This window comes from Acartia tonsa, chromosome 8 (genome assembly GCF_053477335.1).
Source record: "Acartia tonsa isolate MP-2025a chromosome 8, ASM5347733v1, whole genome shotgun sequence".
In the NCBI taxonomy this organism is placed as follows: domain Eukaryota; kingdom Metazoa; phylum Arthropoda; class Copepoda; order Calanoida; family Acartiidae; genus Acartia; species Acartia tonsa.
In genome coordinates, this window is record NC_137267.1 from 42,544,253 (window position 1) to 42,560,698 (window position 16,446).

The 16,446-nt window shown below is 32.3% G+C and overlaps 2 protein-coding genes across 3 annotated transcripts; one reads left to right on the forward strand and one right to left on the reverse strand.

Moving 5' to 3' along the window:
• The first annotated feature begins 186 nt into the window (after positions 1-186).
• LOC145327002 (uncharacterized) lies at positions 187-6,267 on the forward strand. 2 transcript variants are annotated; one of them, XM_080170478.1, is made up of 4 exons: positions 187-501; positions 1,441-2,465; positions 2,938-3,092; positions 5,892-6,267. In XM_080170478.1, exons 2-4 carry the CDS (start codon positions 2,012-2,014, stop codon positions 6,066-6,068), a joined length of 786 nt encoding a protein of 261 aa, XP_080026604.1. In that variant the 5' UTR covers positions 187-501; positions 1,441-2,011; the 3' UTR covers positions 6,069-6,267. The 2 variants fall into 2 exon arrangements, with proteins under 2 accessions (XP_080026604.1, XP_080026603.1); XM_080170477.1 differs by having other exon boundaries at positions 215-501; positions 1,441-2,464; positions 2,934-3,092.
• Positions 6,268-9,024: 2,757 nt separating this feature from the next.
• LOC145327003 (uncharacterized) lies at positions 9,025-14,967 on the reverse strand. Its single transcript, XM_080170479.1, has 8 exons — positions 14,909-14,967; positions 13,824-13,864; positions 13,327-13,390; positions 12,760-12,882; positions 11,956-12,029; positions 11,078-11,174; positions 10,647-10,722; positions 9,025-9,241 (listed from the first exon to the last, which is right to left on the reverse strand). Exons 1-8 carry the CDS (start codon positions 14,961-14,963, stop codon positions 9,166-9,168), a joined length of 606 nt encoding a protein of 201 aa, XP_080026605.1. The 5' UTR covers positions 14,964-14,967; the 3' UTR covers positions 9,025-9,165.
• Between the last annotated feature and the right edge of the window lie 1,479 nt (positions 14,968-16,446).

The following is a 16,446-nucleotide window of genomic DNA, read 5'->3' on the forward strand; positions in this document are numbered from 1 at the left end:
AAAATATAGCGCTCCTAGATGCTAGAGGCAAAGCCGCTTGTGTAATTTACTTTGACAGAGTAACACGACAGTTGCAGAGACATGTATGTGCCCAAGTTTTTTAATTTGAACTGCAAATAAAATTTTAACTTTTTTTGATTTTTCGCAAAAACATCTGTCTGGGAAGAAGTCTAAAGTCATTAGTAAAAGCTAGATACCACACTTTGCTCGCATGAGCTAGCCTCTTCATAATGCTGTATCAAACAGCAATAAAAATTCTGTAGAATTCATGCATAGACGCTAGAGTGAATTCACTACCTCTTCAAATGAATTACTCCTTTTTATAAAAGGGGTGCTTGCTTTATAAACAGCTGTCTATCCAAGTTTGCAGCTGGATGGTGCCTCGCCTGCATTTAATCATCAGCTAACCACAGTCGACTGCAGACGTCTTTTTCAATAGTTCAAGCCGCTGGCTTGTGAAAAAAGATTTTTTGAAGATCCTCTCATAAAAGAAATCTAAAGGTAAGCGTTATTTACAAAATATTTTACTTGAATCAAAGATTTTGTTTAATTAAAGCCAATAGAACGGTAATATAAAATTATTTTGAATAAAAATGTCAATTCCAAATTCACAAATAAAAAATTTAGCCTCTTAAATTTTATTTCTAAAAAATGATAGATAATTTACCGTAAATTACCTGTCGAGCACTGAATCAACTTCATTTGTTTAAAAAAAAGAAAAAATAAGGAGTGAGTTTAGTCTTTTCCATGTGCCTAACTCCTGTGTGGATTAAACCCACTTTGCTTTAACTCTGCGGGGCTACCCAGCACTTAATAAAACCAAACCTGAAGAAATAAAAAAATAAAGACTATCCCCCCCCCCCCTCCTCCTTATATTAATTTCTTTCCAATAAAGGTGGGGGAGATTCAGTGCTCAACAGGGGGGTTTGAGGGAAAGTCCTCATTTATTTTTTAAGTTTAAAAACAATTAAAAATAATATAGATTATTATTGTTTATATTTGCTTTTTTAAATATTTGTTTTGTGATTATATTGATATAAATTGTTAATGTTTAAGCATGACGAAATTATATTGAGTATTGTATAAGGATAAAATATGTATGATATGCAACTTATTTCATATATTAACTAGAATAAAAAAGATAAGGCATGCCTATACTCCAAAATAAGGGTATACCTTTCTATCACATAGATTAACCTATCTTACACTTTTGTGTGATCCAATTAATCATTAAAATAAATAGTATACCATATAGGTATAATATGTTTGTCAGTTCGTCATGGTCTATCTATAGGGGGGGGGGGGGGGGGGGGTGTTATATGAAAAATTATTTTGGATCTGAAATTAAATATTTTAGAAGTTGTACAGATAACAGGTGGAGAAAAAGGAATAGTTTGTGTGGTTAAATTAATACAAAAAATTAAATATTCTCTTTTATAGATGTTTACAGACTTTCCAGACTTTCAAGACCTAAGAGCATTTGAGCTAGGCGGTTCGAGCTTGTTATCACCGGACCCTAATGAGCAATTCCAACCAGCCGACAATTCCACCAATGCCAACATTACCAACGTATGTGCCGCTATCTCCTCCGCCTCCGCTCAAGCCTGCGATAACCAGGCCGCTGTGATGGATTCTGGCCTTCGGGAGGACCGACGATGAATTTTCGGTGACCAGTCAGTCACAATACTATCATACTCACTCTTCTGCAGGCTCCTATCAACCGCCATCTGTCCTTACCTACCAGTCTGCAGACAGCTTCCAGCAACAAGCTACTCCTACTGAATTGCCAGTAGACAGCCAACCCTTTTCTACAAACAATGAATATTCTTCAAACCAAATATCGGCCCAAAATGATACCAATTCTTATCAAGCATCAAATCTGCTTGATGCATTTACTGATGACATTGTTGAACCACCAGAAACACTTTTGTACAACGTCTTAGGGTCCTTTCTAAATATACAAGCTGCTAACGCCACTCAAGATGACACTACTCATGACAACGATGTCACCATGGAATCGATTAATGACTTGCTATTTCATGCACCGCAACAAAATAACAACTTTACATTAGATGACATCTTGGAGTATATAGAACCTGAACTTAATGGTAATTTGATGGAGACTGACAATGAAACTGAAGCAGCTACTATGATCCCTGCAGCTACAGCTACTCATGTAACTACTGGATGTGCTGTAAACCAACCGACAAACCCTGAAGTTGCTCTTCAGCCGCTTTTATCTGGCAACAACCGTCAAGCAGCTGATGTTATCAATCAATCCCCACCTAGAATGGAGTCCCTAAGCCTTCAAGAGGAGCCTGCAAGCTCAAACATTGCATTGTTCAGCATCAGACCAATGGATGAAGAAAACAAAGTAACTTCAACTGGATATTCTGGGTCACCATCAAACACACCATCCCCTGCAACAGTCACTACATACTTCTCTGGTGCATCTTCACCTAGAGGTAACATTTTAAATTTATTACAGATTGCCTCATCAGACTATCAATAAAAAGCACTTATTACCAATTACCAATGATAGAAAAGTGTACATTTTACCAATGGTCAAAATAAATGTGTACTGGCCCAACATTGGTAATTTGTATTGTATGACGCCAATTTGTAGGCATTATAACCTGCTTCCTCCATCAATAAAAATAAGTATTATACAGAAAAGAAAGGAGAAATGTTACAGGCAAAATTAAACATAAAAGGACTTTTCAAATAATTATAATAACTCTAAAAAATCCTTAATCCCATATAAATGATTAAATATATAGCTAAATCATGTTATAAAATTTTAAATCCGAAAATAAAAATAAAGTTTTACATTTCCATCTCATTTCTTTTCTTAAATAAAAAAAATCGAATAGAGAAAGTTTTCTTTTAAAAAATTTAAGGTTTGACTTTGCTATTTATCTATTTTTAATTTTGCAGGTTCTCTTTCCCCATCCGGCAGCTATACAACTTCATCCGGAAGAAGTTCTCCAGAATCCAAGCCTGTAAAACGCAGAGGAAGGCCACCAGGATCTTCCATAGCTCCCCTGAAAAGACTTGGATCCTCCGATGAAAAGAAGAGGCTAGAAAATGCGGTAAATATTTTGCTTTTACTCTTTATATCCCTCCCCTCTCAAATATCCACATATATTCTATATCCATTCTTACATTGTGTTCAGAAAGCAAATCCCCAAAACTCAGCAAGCCCTTTTATAGTAGGACCTTGATGCGTGATTTAAAGATCTACCACAGGTCTCCTTAACTAAACCTTAGATTAAAAAAAATCTCCAAAGAAACGGACAACGGGGCCTTCAAATAGGGTACAGTGGTGGTCAGAATCCGTTGGAGATTAAATCTTAGCTGCTCCTTCTTGCCAGATATTGCAATTTGAAGTTTTGTGGTAAAAATGCCTAAAATTACAAGAATTCCAAGGATATATGCATACGTGAACACCTTAATTCATCAAATAAAAAGGATGAGTTTAACATTTGAGGAGTTTAGATGACTCTGCATATGTAAACTACACAGTCCCTCCCTATTTGGAAAATTTTAAAACTTTACAGAAATTATTTTAACAAGAGTAATGAAAAAGGTACAATGTCCAGTTTAAACTTTAAGCTAGAGGCTGATACCCTGGAACCAGTAGAAAAAACCTCAGTTCAAGTTTACTTATAGTTAAAGTTAAATTTTAAAAAAAACCTTCCCCTCTGAAACCCCCCTCAAAGCCCATAAATTTAAGGGGGGAGGGGGCAGGGGGGCAAAGTTATAGTATTATGTTTTACTCAAAACTACTTGAGGTATTGTGAAAAAAATTTATATGTAAGATTCTTAGGCCCAAAGTTTCTGGAAATATTGTTGACTACCCCCCATCTCCCCCCCCCCCTCCTAATGAAATCTATTAGGAAGGGGGTGAAGGGGCAGAGTTCTTTAGATATCACTAAAGAAATATAAAAGCTACAGTATTTAAAGTTTAGTAGGCATCTAAATCTCTTACAAATATTGCTGCAACCAACCCCCTCCCCCCTTCTTAGACCACAAATTATTAGGAGGGGGGCAGTGGATGTGGAAAATAATCTTGTATTACTTTGAAATCACTGAATTATATTAAGTAAACTTTGGATTTAAGCTTTTTTAGGATATTAGTTACTTTACAAATATTGCTGAATCCCCCCCCCCCCCCCCCTCCATCTGTTGGAAATAGTGGCTAGTGGCTAGCGACACCTAGCCCCATATAGTCTTATCTTATATCTTGAGTAATCTCTAAGTTAATCACAAGGGTATTGCTATACTTGCCTTTATTACTTAATTTGAGGGGGGGGGGGGGAGATTGTAAAGCAATACGGAGGGAAAGGGGGCTTGGAGGGAGGGTTTCAGCAAAATTTGTAAAAGTTACTTTTGACCTACCAAAGCATATCTCAAAGGTTTGCTTTGCTGCTATAATTCTAGCGGTTACTTAGTAACACAACAGAGTAGTACCCTTTCAACTGCAACCCTCCCCCTTTCTCTCTTTACAAAATGTTATGTTTTTGATTTATGAGGGGAGGGGAAGAGGTCATCAATATATGTAAAAGTGCTTTGGGTCCAACAACAATATAGATCCAAAAGCTTATATATATATATCTAATAGTTTTTTAAAACACATTGGAATGATCTTTTGCCAACCCCCCACCTCCCCCCCCCCCCAAAAAAAATAGATTAGGATGAAGGGGAGAAAGGGGGGAAAAGGTAGTCAACACAATTTCTACAATCTTTTGGCCTAACAACCTACCATAAAAATTTTCCCACTATACTTTAATTAGTTTTTGAGAAACACATAATAGTATTACTATGCTTCCCCCCCCCCCCTCCACCCTAAAGTTTGTAGGTTGTGTGGGAGGGGGGGGGGGGGGAGCAGAATTACTAATAGTAACTTGGGCCATATGTAAACTTAAACTGAAGTTTTTTCTTCTAGTTCCAGGGTAACAGCCTTTAGGATAAAGTTGTAAATTGGACAAACCTCTTTAAGCTTGTAGTACCTTATTTATTACTTTTATTGAAGTTAAAAACATCATTTATAGTAGTAAAAATTGGTTGTAGTGTGTAGTTTACATATGAAGAGATATCTAAACTCCTCAAATGTTAAACTCATCCTTTTAATTTTATGAATTAAGGTGTTCACTTATGCATATATCCTTGGAATTCTTGTAATTTTAGGCATTTTTACCACAAAACTTCAAATTGCAATATCTGGCAAGAAGGAGCAGCTAAGATTTAATCTCCAACGGATTCTGACCACCACTGTACCCTATTTGAAGGCCCTGTTGTCCGTTTCTTTGGAGATTTTTTTTAATCTAAGGTTTTGTTAAGGAGACCTGTGCTACATTAATGAACTTTGAACTATTTCAACAGAAATTAATTTTTTAAAAATTTTGCAAACTAAATTTTGATATCATGATTGCTTACGTAAAATGATATTTTATTTAAGAATTTTGAAAGATAAGAATGCTTTTTTTGTCATAGCATAATAAATTTGTTTAAAATATACATGATATTAGTATACAGAAAAGGATAATGGGAAATTTTCTCTTTTTCTCCCTCTGTGTAGTGTAAGATTAAAGTAATATTAAAACTATTAATTATACACTTTTACTATTGAAATAACAAATGTTAGTAATGGATATATTATTACTTGGATGTTACACCAGATTTTAATAAACTCTAATAAAGTGAAACTCGTAGCGGGCTAAAGTAACGATTCTTCCCATCCATTCCCTTTACCCCATTCCCTCTTTCCTACTGGATGAACGAACTAACCAATAAATGAGTTTCAAGGTAACAACCTAAATTTACGACAATTTCTCTACTGTCATAATATCCACGTATATTCTAAATCCAAATTATGTTATTCTTTTTAGAGAAATTGTCAGCTGTACAGAGAGAGAAAGAGACAAAAAGAGGGAATGCTTTACGCCGAGAGAAAAAGCCTAGAGCTGAAAAATATTCAATTAAAACAAAAGTTACAGCTATTGGATTCAGAGCTTAACTTTCTGAAAGAATCTGTTTCAAAAATTATAATTTTCAGTAAAAAATAAAAAATATTACTAAAGTATTGCTAAAGTATTGTATGTAATGCATTTTTAAATCAAAAGTTTTTTATACTGGTATATCTCTTTTGGGTCTAGGCTAGCCTAAAAATGTATGGGATTTGACCATTATTTTTTGTAATGAAATGTTTTATTATATGTTTGATAATTTGATTTAATTATCTAATAAATTAATTATAAATTTTTACTTCACTTCTTTGTTATTTAATATTTTTTATTAATATATTTGATTATAGTAAATTTTGGTATTTTATAATTGTCTTATGATACCTGTAACAGATAGGTAAAATTTAGAAATCAAAGCAACTCTTTAATCATCAGTATGTCCGTATGTACCTCTTAATTGTGTTATTTTTTAATCACTACCAAGGCAAGACATGAATATTTATTCCCGATTTTTTTCAATAGCAGACGAGAAAATCAATTTCGACCCTTACATTACGGGCCGAAGGACAGACATACCAAGTGAATTATTAAGTAGGTCCGCTAGTAAAAAAAGTAATTTTATATTTTTATTGATAAATAGGTTAAACAATATAACAGAAAATACTACAAATATATATGGAAATAGATAACATGTTAAAGCCGATTTTATCCATAAGTAGCGAAGCAATATCAAGCTAAAAACATATTTAACAAAGAATAGTTATTTCTCGCATCGTATTATAAACGGCTTTCCGCGGATATAGAATGTACAATTATAAGATTAAAACTAGTTTGTTTTTTTAGCCCCGAGGTGCCGAAGGCATCGGCTAAAAAACTGGTTTAAATCTTATGATTGTACATTTTTATATTCGTAGAAAGCTGGATACAATACGATGCTAGACATAGTTTTTTCGTATGGATGAGAACCGGTTCCTATCCACCGGATTCGAATGAATACGAGAAATAAAGTTATAAATTTCCAGAAATCTTAAGGGATAAGACAATTAACAATAAAATGATACTTACTTTCATTGTGATAAACAAAATTATCCCATCTGTAGATTAAAATCAATGGAGGAAATGTTTGGACACTTCTCGATTTTACCTACTAATCAGGGGTTAAAAAAAGGTTCTCAAAGTTTGTAAGCCACCCAATGAGAGAGTGTGTTTTGTAAAACTTTGGTTGCCATTCCCCTCCCTCCCTGTAGATTACACAAATGCAGCTGAAAATTGGGACACACTAAAAGTAATATCCTTGATATAGAGTAGCTACGCTACTGACGACAAGGGAATAATAAAACATACAGAAGTAGATGATACATTGCAGGTTTGTTTAATCGATATGGTTGGACAAACATACATGCTATTCTCAATTCATAAAACTTTTGACAAAATCCTTTTTTTTGGTGAAAAATATACCCCCCCACTCCCTCTATTCCTCTATTTAGATAGATATATATATATATATATATTATTTCAACATAAGCATACAAAATGATAATAATATTTCTTACATATATTTACATAATTTTATGCATAGTTTGGTACTTTCATAACCTGGGTTGGCCGTTGCAAAAGCTGGAAGTACCGATTTAAGACAAACATATTCAAATGATTTTTTAATGTTTCTAGCTACATAGAAATTTTAATCAGATAATTATGGATATATACATATAACATATAAATAGGTTTAAATAGAATAAATAAATAGTAAGGTATTAATGATGCTATTTACACTATGATACAATGGGGTTAGAGAAATTTTAAAAATTTTAAAGTACATTAAGGCAAATTTAATTTTTTGACAGACAAAACATTTTTGCTTATTTCAATTAAAACTCTTATATTTATCTAAAGCTTTCTTTTTGATGAGATTTTTAGTGGAATTTTTAGTTTCAGCACACCTTATAGCAGTCTAGGTTGTTCCATATTTTAACAAAGCAAACATTAGGAAAAGTATCTAGAGCTTTATGTTTAGGTAAAGGTACTTTTAATTTCATTACTCTGTTGGATTACATTGGTTCAAAAATATTATTGAATGAGTCTGGCATTTGTCCTGCAATTGTAAATCATCAATGACTTTATATCATTATAAGAATAGTGTCTTAATACAATGGGCATTTTTTTTAGCATTTATAGTAAACTATATAGATATCAAAAAATAATAAATGGAACAATCCGACTAATACCCCTGCCTAGTATGTTTAGCCAGGAATCTAAAGGGATAAGACAATGACAGATAAATCAATTTACATCCCCAATGATGATGCACAAAATTACCATTGCTGTAGAATACAATTAGTGGTTGAAACTTTTTGAATCAAAATTTCAAAAAATTCAACAAAGTTGTTGAGCCAACGAATAAGAAAACGTCATTGTAAAACTTTGGGGACTAGTGAAATAAACAGCTCAATGTCCTCTCCCTTATTGCTGTTAGGTAATTTAGAGATTTTTATTTTATTTTTGGGGGAGGGGGGCCCGGGGGGGGGGGTGGTTGTTTTATGATCAAAATAAGCAAATATTAAAATTTGTATGAAGTTTAAAAGTACAGACGACAAGAAATCAAAAAGTTTTGAATGTATAAATTAGAAAACTTTTTCGGTGCGTAATTTTTTTTCTCGTATTCATTTGAATCCGGTGGATAGGAACCGGTTCTCATGAATACGAAAAAACTATGTCTAGCATCGTATTATATCCAGTTTTCTACGAATATAGAAATGTACAATCATAAGATTAAAACTAGTTTTTTTAGCCGGTGCCTTCGGCACCACGGGGCTAAAAAAAACTAGTTTTAATCTTATAATTGTACATTCTATATCCGCGGAAAGCCGTTTATAATACGATACGAGAAATAACTATTCCAGTATGACTTCGAAACAGATTAAAATCCGCTAGACCTAGTTCTCAGCCACACTGAAAAAATCATATATAGCAACGTATTACAGACAATTTTCCACGAATATCAAAATATAAATCATAAGATCAGTAGTCAATACCAGTTTTGTTATGCCTTGGCTTTTATTGTTTTATATTTTTTTAGTAATTGAATTAAATTAAAATTCATAGATTTTTGGAAATATTCGTTACCAGGAATATTTTACCGTGTACTGCAGTAGATCCAAATTAAATTTAACATCTTCTATACCTATTAAAATATTATTTATTTATCTTTTTCTTCATGTTTGAGAATAAGATTCATTTCATATAACTTCTCAGCAATCTGTCCATTAATTTCCCTAAAAAATAAAAGTTTTAAAAATGGAACAAACATGGATGAACAAATCTTTCCCTGTCAATATATCCACGTTTTCTATATCCATTTTCCCAATATTTTGGATGAACAAAGAAAAGTAAAGAATGTAACAGTAAATATAGGCAGAAAATGAGACAATTGTACCTATAAAATTGGATGTCATACTGGCCTACCATTGGTCAATTAAAATGTATGCTGACCTGCCATTGGTATTTTAGTCTGAGTATTGGCCTATCATTGGTCATTTGTATTGTATGACGTTTTATAGGCATTATAATTGGACAGCTTCGAACTAACATGGATTAAAGATGTTAGTGGGTAGCAAAAAAAAAATGTTTTCATCTTTCATTGGTTTTATGAACATTTTAAATTGTGATCCCGTGCAAGTCACGGTAATCTGTTCTAAAATCTGCAAAAATCTATTTTAGAGATCCTAGGAACATTTCACCGTGAACTGCACCTGATCCTAAAGTTGTGACTCTGGCGGACTTATAAAGTTAAAGAGTAGCTTTACTACAGAAAATAAATAGCTTACAGTGCCCTTACAAATTGACGTTATACAACACAAATGACTAATGAGAGGCCAGTATGTACACCATTGGTCAATTAAAATGTATACTAGCACATCATTGGTCATTTGTATTGTATTACTTCATTTTCTTTATATGCTGCGCCTCGTTTTATTTGATTTGATGAAGAAAAGACGTGAGAACCCAGCAAGTAATAATTTGATCATTTGTAGAAAATATTGCCACGGTAATAAATATAATAAATCTTATCCTGGTTTATTTTTATACATTTTCATTATTGAATCTATGTTGGAAATAAATAGATTCATTTGTTTTTGTTTTCTTCTTCTTTAATTGTAGTCCGTCCGTACGTCCTTCCGTAACGGTTAGCTTAGTTTATTTAGACATAGAAATGTCCTGTCGATTTCAAACTTTGTATGGTGGTTCTTATAACAGTTAGATAAGATTTAAAGGCATAACAACTCTATAATTGTTACCAGAAAGTCTGCTCGTCCGTTGTAAACATGCTGATTTGTAACTTTTTTTACAACTTTTTTTTGTATGATATGATTATTCTATTTGTCTGATTTTTGGAATAATGATTTCTAGGACAACAATTTTAAAAGCGAAGCATCTCTATAATCAAGTCCTAAAAATGTAAGTATGTCCTTAAACATTATACTGTATTTAAGCAGTTTTTTCAACAAATTTACTTACAATTTTACTTCGACTTTTATACATTTCTATTCTCATTATTAAGTTCTGACAATCTACAAGTTTTGATATTCGTTTGTCCTTCCTTCTGATTTTAGAGCTTCGCTTTTATGGATGTTGTCATCCTTGTTATTCAATACCTATATTTGGGATAACTTTTATTACCTTATAATATCTTCCTTTGCTGAAGTATTTTCCATTTCATCTCTAAAAGTCTTTCTTTCATTGATTTCATCAATCACTGAAAAAACATATTTTTTGACTGTTAAGATATCTTTCTTTTATGAAAGCTTAAGAATGGTTCTAAGCAGGGGGGAGGGGACATTGGGCTGTTTATATACTAGTCCCCAAATAATTATAATAATGTTTGTAATAAACTTCAGAGAGAGAGAGGACATTGGAATTCAAATTACACTGGTACCCAAAGTTTTAAACACCTTTTCTCATTTGTTGCCTAAAAAATTGGGTACTTAAGTACTTAAGTGTTCAATAATTTTTAATTACAGAAGGGATAATTTGGATTCTTATCATTGGAGATCGATACAATTGTACCGTCCATCGTCTTATCCCTTACAATCCCTGGAAATAAAACTTACACTGTGCAAATCTTTCTGTGGGGGAGACAATTTCTTCCTGCTCCTCGAATGATGTTCGTGTTCGCCGCCTTCCCTCTTTCTTGTTGAATGCAATAATCTGAAATTATTTTGTAGATTTGTTACACATTTTTTGGAGAATTTTTTTAAATGCGAAGCTTTTCTATAATTAGGGTAGATCCTTCAGTACATCCGTTCGTCTGCGACCCTCTTTCTTGTTGAATGCAATAATCTAATAGTTATTTCTCGCATCGTATTATAAACGGCTTTCCGCGGATATAGAATGTACAATTAAAAGATTAAAACTAGTTTTTTTAGCCCCGAGGTGCCGAAGGCATCGGCTAAAAAACTGGTTTTAATTTTTTGATTGTACATTTTTATATTCGTAGAAAGCTGGATATAATACGATGCTAGACATAGTTTTTTTCGTATAGATGAGAACCGGTTCCTATCCACCGGATTCGATTGAATACGAGAAAAAACATATTCTAGTATGCCTCCGAAACCGATTAATATCCGCTGGATTAGAACCGGCTGTAGGACATAATATAAAATCATATATCGTATCAAGTTTTCTACGAATATAATAATATACAATAATTTTTAATTTATAGTTGTACATTTTATATCTGCGAAAAACTGTTTATAATAACTATTTCTAAATGTTTGGGGAAATTTAATAGTTAGGTATGATTTAGAAAGCTTAGCTACTATATAATCTTTACCAAAATGACAGTACGTCCATATAAAATATATTGATCAATAACCAGTCGAATTAATACCATCTAAAAAGTATTTAGAATTATTATACTATCTAACATTTTCTTCATTCAGAATAAAATTATAAAAATGTTAAATAAAATCAAATTACAAAATTTTACCTTATCTGGCGAAGGTAATTTTTGTCTAAATTCCATGTAATGTGCTAGACTGTCCTTTTCTGTGTCACTTAAACCTAAAATATAGATTGAGACAAATTTCAACCAAAATGATACAAAAAATTATATTCTGATATTAAAGTAACTGGATGTCTAATAGTCTATCCATCTATGTGTTACCGTCTGAACCAAAGGTTCTTTCTAACGTAACTGGACAAAGTGTTTTTAAAAATCAGCCATGTGACGTCAAAAAAATGAGGAATTATACTTCTCTTTTTTAAGGGTTTTCCTTCCCACTTTTCCTCTCGTCTCCCTCATTTTTATGACGTCACATGTCTGATTTTTGAGACACTTTGTCCAGTTACTTGCTAAACGCTGAACCTATGTATATGGTTTTCCTATACAATAGTAGATTCTCAATGTAGGAGGTTTATAATTATTTTGAGGGAGGGTACTACCAACCTCCAAGGGGAAATTGCACCTAGAAAAAATCGTCACCCCTATCCTTTTTTTGCTTTTCTTTTAAAAACTAAAATTAGAAATTAAAACTATAAAAAGTATATTATAGGCGGAAAGTGTCATGTGTGACGTAATAAAAATCCTCTTTTTAAGGGTTTCCTTTCCCACTTCTCCTCTCATCCTTCCAAATCAGACTTATTTTTATGACGTCACACATGACTCTTTCCCCTGTCCCTTAAAAATATGTTTAACTTTATTAGAGAAATCCACAGACAGAAAAGAGCTTTTCAGCCGTCACAAAGATATTATAGAACACAAACGAACATCCTCTTACTTTACATTACTTACATTTGCCAGGATTGGGGGGCAGAGGATCCCTATCATACCCGCCAGAATTTTCAATCATTTGTTTTGTTCTCACCCGCAGAAATTTCTTGGGACGCCGCACTTTAGGCTTTATTACTGGAGGTCCTATAATAAAATAGTGTTCAGACAAGTTAGAATTGTCCTATCGATTTTAAACTTGGCATGGTGATTTCTGTATAAGTTAGTTACGATTCAGAAAGTGTAGCAACTATATGATTGTTACCAAAAAGTTCTTTCATTTAATTTTTTCTTATTATCTTTGAAAACAATATTTTATGTGATATAATTATCCTATTCATCTGATTTTAGAAATACTGATTCCAAGGACAACAAATTACAATAATATAAACAAAGTATTACTGCAATCAAGTCCTAAAAATGGAATTATGTCCTTAACAGTATCCTGTAATTAAGCAGTTTCCAACAAATTTACATACATATTTGTTTAGACTTATATATTCTACTTAGACAGTGTTAGTGTTCGTTTGTCCTACCGTTTCAGAGCTATGTTGTCGTCCTTGTTGGAAAAAATATTTTCTTTAAAGTTACCAATTTCTGCCTTCTTTTCAGGAACTGGTAAAGGTTTCTGATTCTTCAAATAATTCTGAATTCCCTAAATTTTTTTCTTATTAGTTATTGTATGTTCTTGTTCAATACTTTAAAAGAAAATAGCGGCTGCGCCCTTCGCATCTCAGTTTTCAACGGAGTAGATGGGGGACATAAAAAATAGCCGAAATCCATCTCAAGGATTAAATCTAAAATCAAAGTAGCCTAAAACTATCTCGTGACCTCTGTGAAGCTTCTCTTTAAATGAAAATTCAATCAGTTTAGTGGTTATTTAAATCTTAAGCGTCGTACAAAGAAACCTTACTACTTTATAAAATAAGCTAGTCCTTATATAAAAGTAATTGATGTCTATCTGTAGATTACTAATATGAGATTCTTTTACAGTGAAGCTTCTTCTTGGTCAAAGAAGTTTTTTTTGTAGCTAAAGATCTCAAAAATGAATAATGAAATATAAGAAAATTAAAAATAATCTACAATACCTGTTTTTGTAAAACAGAAAGTTTAGATTCCACCATACATTCTAAATAGAATAAATGGATATAGAATATACGTGGATATTATGACAGGGTAAAAGTTGACAGTTGTAGTCCTTTTAGGTTGCTAACATGGACATCATTCATTGATAAGTTCTTTCATTCATTAGGAGGGGATACGATGGGGTAAAGAGGGTGGATGGTGGGTATCGTTTTTTTAGCCAGCTACGAGTTTTACTTTACTAGAGTAATTGATAATCTGGTGTAAGATCCAAGTAATAATAAATCCATTTCAGAATATAACTATTAGTTCAATCCCAAAATCTTGTACATGTACTACGTAAACCATCCGACCCCCAATTAACATTTTTCTAGCTCATCAAAGGGGGGGGGGTGAACTCTTCGGGACCATATCCCTACATGATACTATGGGGCTCTTATTACCCCTACGTAACCTATCCTGCCTCAAAATAATCTAAAAATACGGTTTTTTTCTAAAAAACTTAGAATGTAGTCCTAGGGCGAAAAAAACTGCCAAATAAAAAGTAGAAAATAATATTTTCATCGAAATCCAATATAAGGAAAATATAAATAAAAATATATTTTTATGTTAAATACTGTATTTGAATCATGTATGTTTTCAATTAGAGGCGTGCAGAAAGGGAGTGTAGGGGGTGTATCCACCTCCCGGGAAAATTAAGGGTTGTATAATTATATTTATATACATCCTATATAAGCTTCGTAAAAAAACAAACTTAAAGACTAACACTGCTCTATTTTTAATTTATTAGAAATGAGGGAGCGGGTGTTTCTTTGTTCGACTTGGTTCTTGAAAGGAAACCGCCAAATAATCTTACCATCAATCAATCTTTGGGTTGTAGTTGATAGTTTACTTTGGCTTGTTGGATCCATTTTAATATCTTTGGAATACAATTATTTTAATTTTATTAATAAAACTATTGTGGTGCTTTTTAGTAGCGAAGCTACTCTTTAATTTGAATTGTCCATCTGGCCGTCTGTCGCTTCATCTATCCATCTGTGTGTTAGAAACTTAGGGGGGAAATGTGATTTGACATGTAAAATAATCTTACCATCAATCAATCTTTGTGTTGTAGTTGATAGTTTACTTCGGCTTGTTGGATCCATTTTAATATCTTTGGAATACAATTATTTTAATATCTATGGAATACAATTATTTTAATATCTATGGAATACAATTATTTTAATATCTATGGAATACAATTATTTTAATATCTATGGAATACAATTATTTTAATATCTATAGAATACAATTATTTTAATATCTATAGAATACAATTATTTTAATATCTATAGAATACAATTATTTTAATATCTATAGAATACAATTATTTTAATATCTATAGAATACAATTATTTTAATATCTATGGAATACAATTATTTTACATTTTTAACAACACTAATATGGTGCTTTTTAGTGGTGAGGCTACTATTTAATTCAAAATGTCCGCCTAGCCGTCTGTCCCTCCGTCTATTCATCTAGCTAATTTTTTTTTGTAAACATTACATAGTTATAAAGCATAATTAAGTAAAAACATCCTTGGCGGTCGGTCTGCCTTAAATGCAGCTATCTTCAGCGGCTTTTATCTTTTATAACTGATTTTCACATATCTTTGATCTTTAGGGTCGTTTATAATTTATATTAAAACAGTTTTAGTGTTGAATAAATTAAAATACTTTTTACATTTTAGGTTTACAATTTACAAGCAAAAAGCAACTAAAGTAACTAAATTCATTCTTCGTCGCAGGGAGGAAGGGAAAATTATGATAAAATTTTTACTGGTACTCAATGCTTTGTAAACTGTACCTATCATTGGTCATAACTATAACTATTTTGATTGGGTTGTACAAACATTCAGTGTAAAAAAAAATTCTCGTATTCATTCGAATCCGGTGGATAGGAACCGGTTCTCATCCATACGAAAAAACTATGTCTAGCATCGTATTATATCCAGTTTTCTACGAATATAGAAATGTACAATCATAAGATTAAAACTAGTTTTTTTAGCCCGTGCCTTCGGCATCTCGGGGCTAAAAAAACTAGTTTTAATCTTATAATTGTACATTCTATATCCGCGGAAAGCCGTTTATAATACGATACGAGAAATAACTATTACATCATTAATTCCTTAATTGATAAATTTATTGTCTATTGTCTTATCCCTTAAAATCCCTGTTAAATGCAAAACTTTAACCAAAGCTAAATTACGGGGAAAAAGGATAATGCATCATAATAAAAACTTTCCCCTAAAAGGCTAAAAATATAAATAATATTTTTTCTCGTATTCATTCCAATCCGGTGGATAGGAACCGGTTCTCATCCATACGAAAAAACTATGTCTCGCATCGTATTATATCCAGCTTTCTACGAATATAGAAATGTACAATCATAAGATTAAAACCAGTTTTTTTAGCCGATGCCTTCGGCACCTCGGGGCTAAAAAAACTAGTTTTAATCTTATAATGGTACATTCTATATCCGCGGAAAGCGGTTTATAATACGATGAAAGAAATAACTATTATCTCATCTTATTAAAGACAGTTTTCTGCGGATGGTAAATAAAAAGTTTAATATTATTTCCAGTTTCC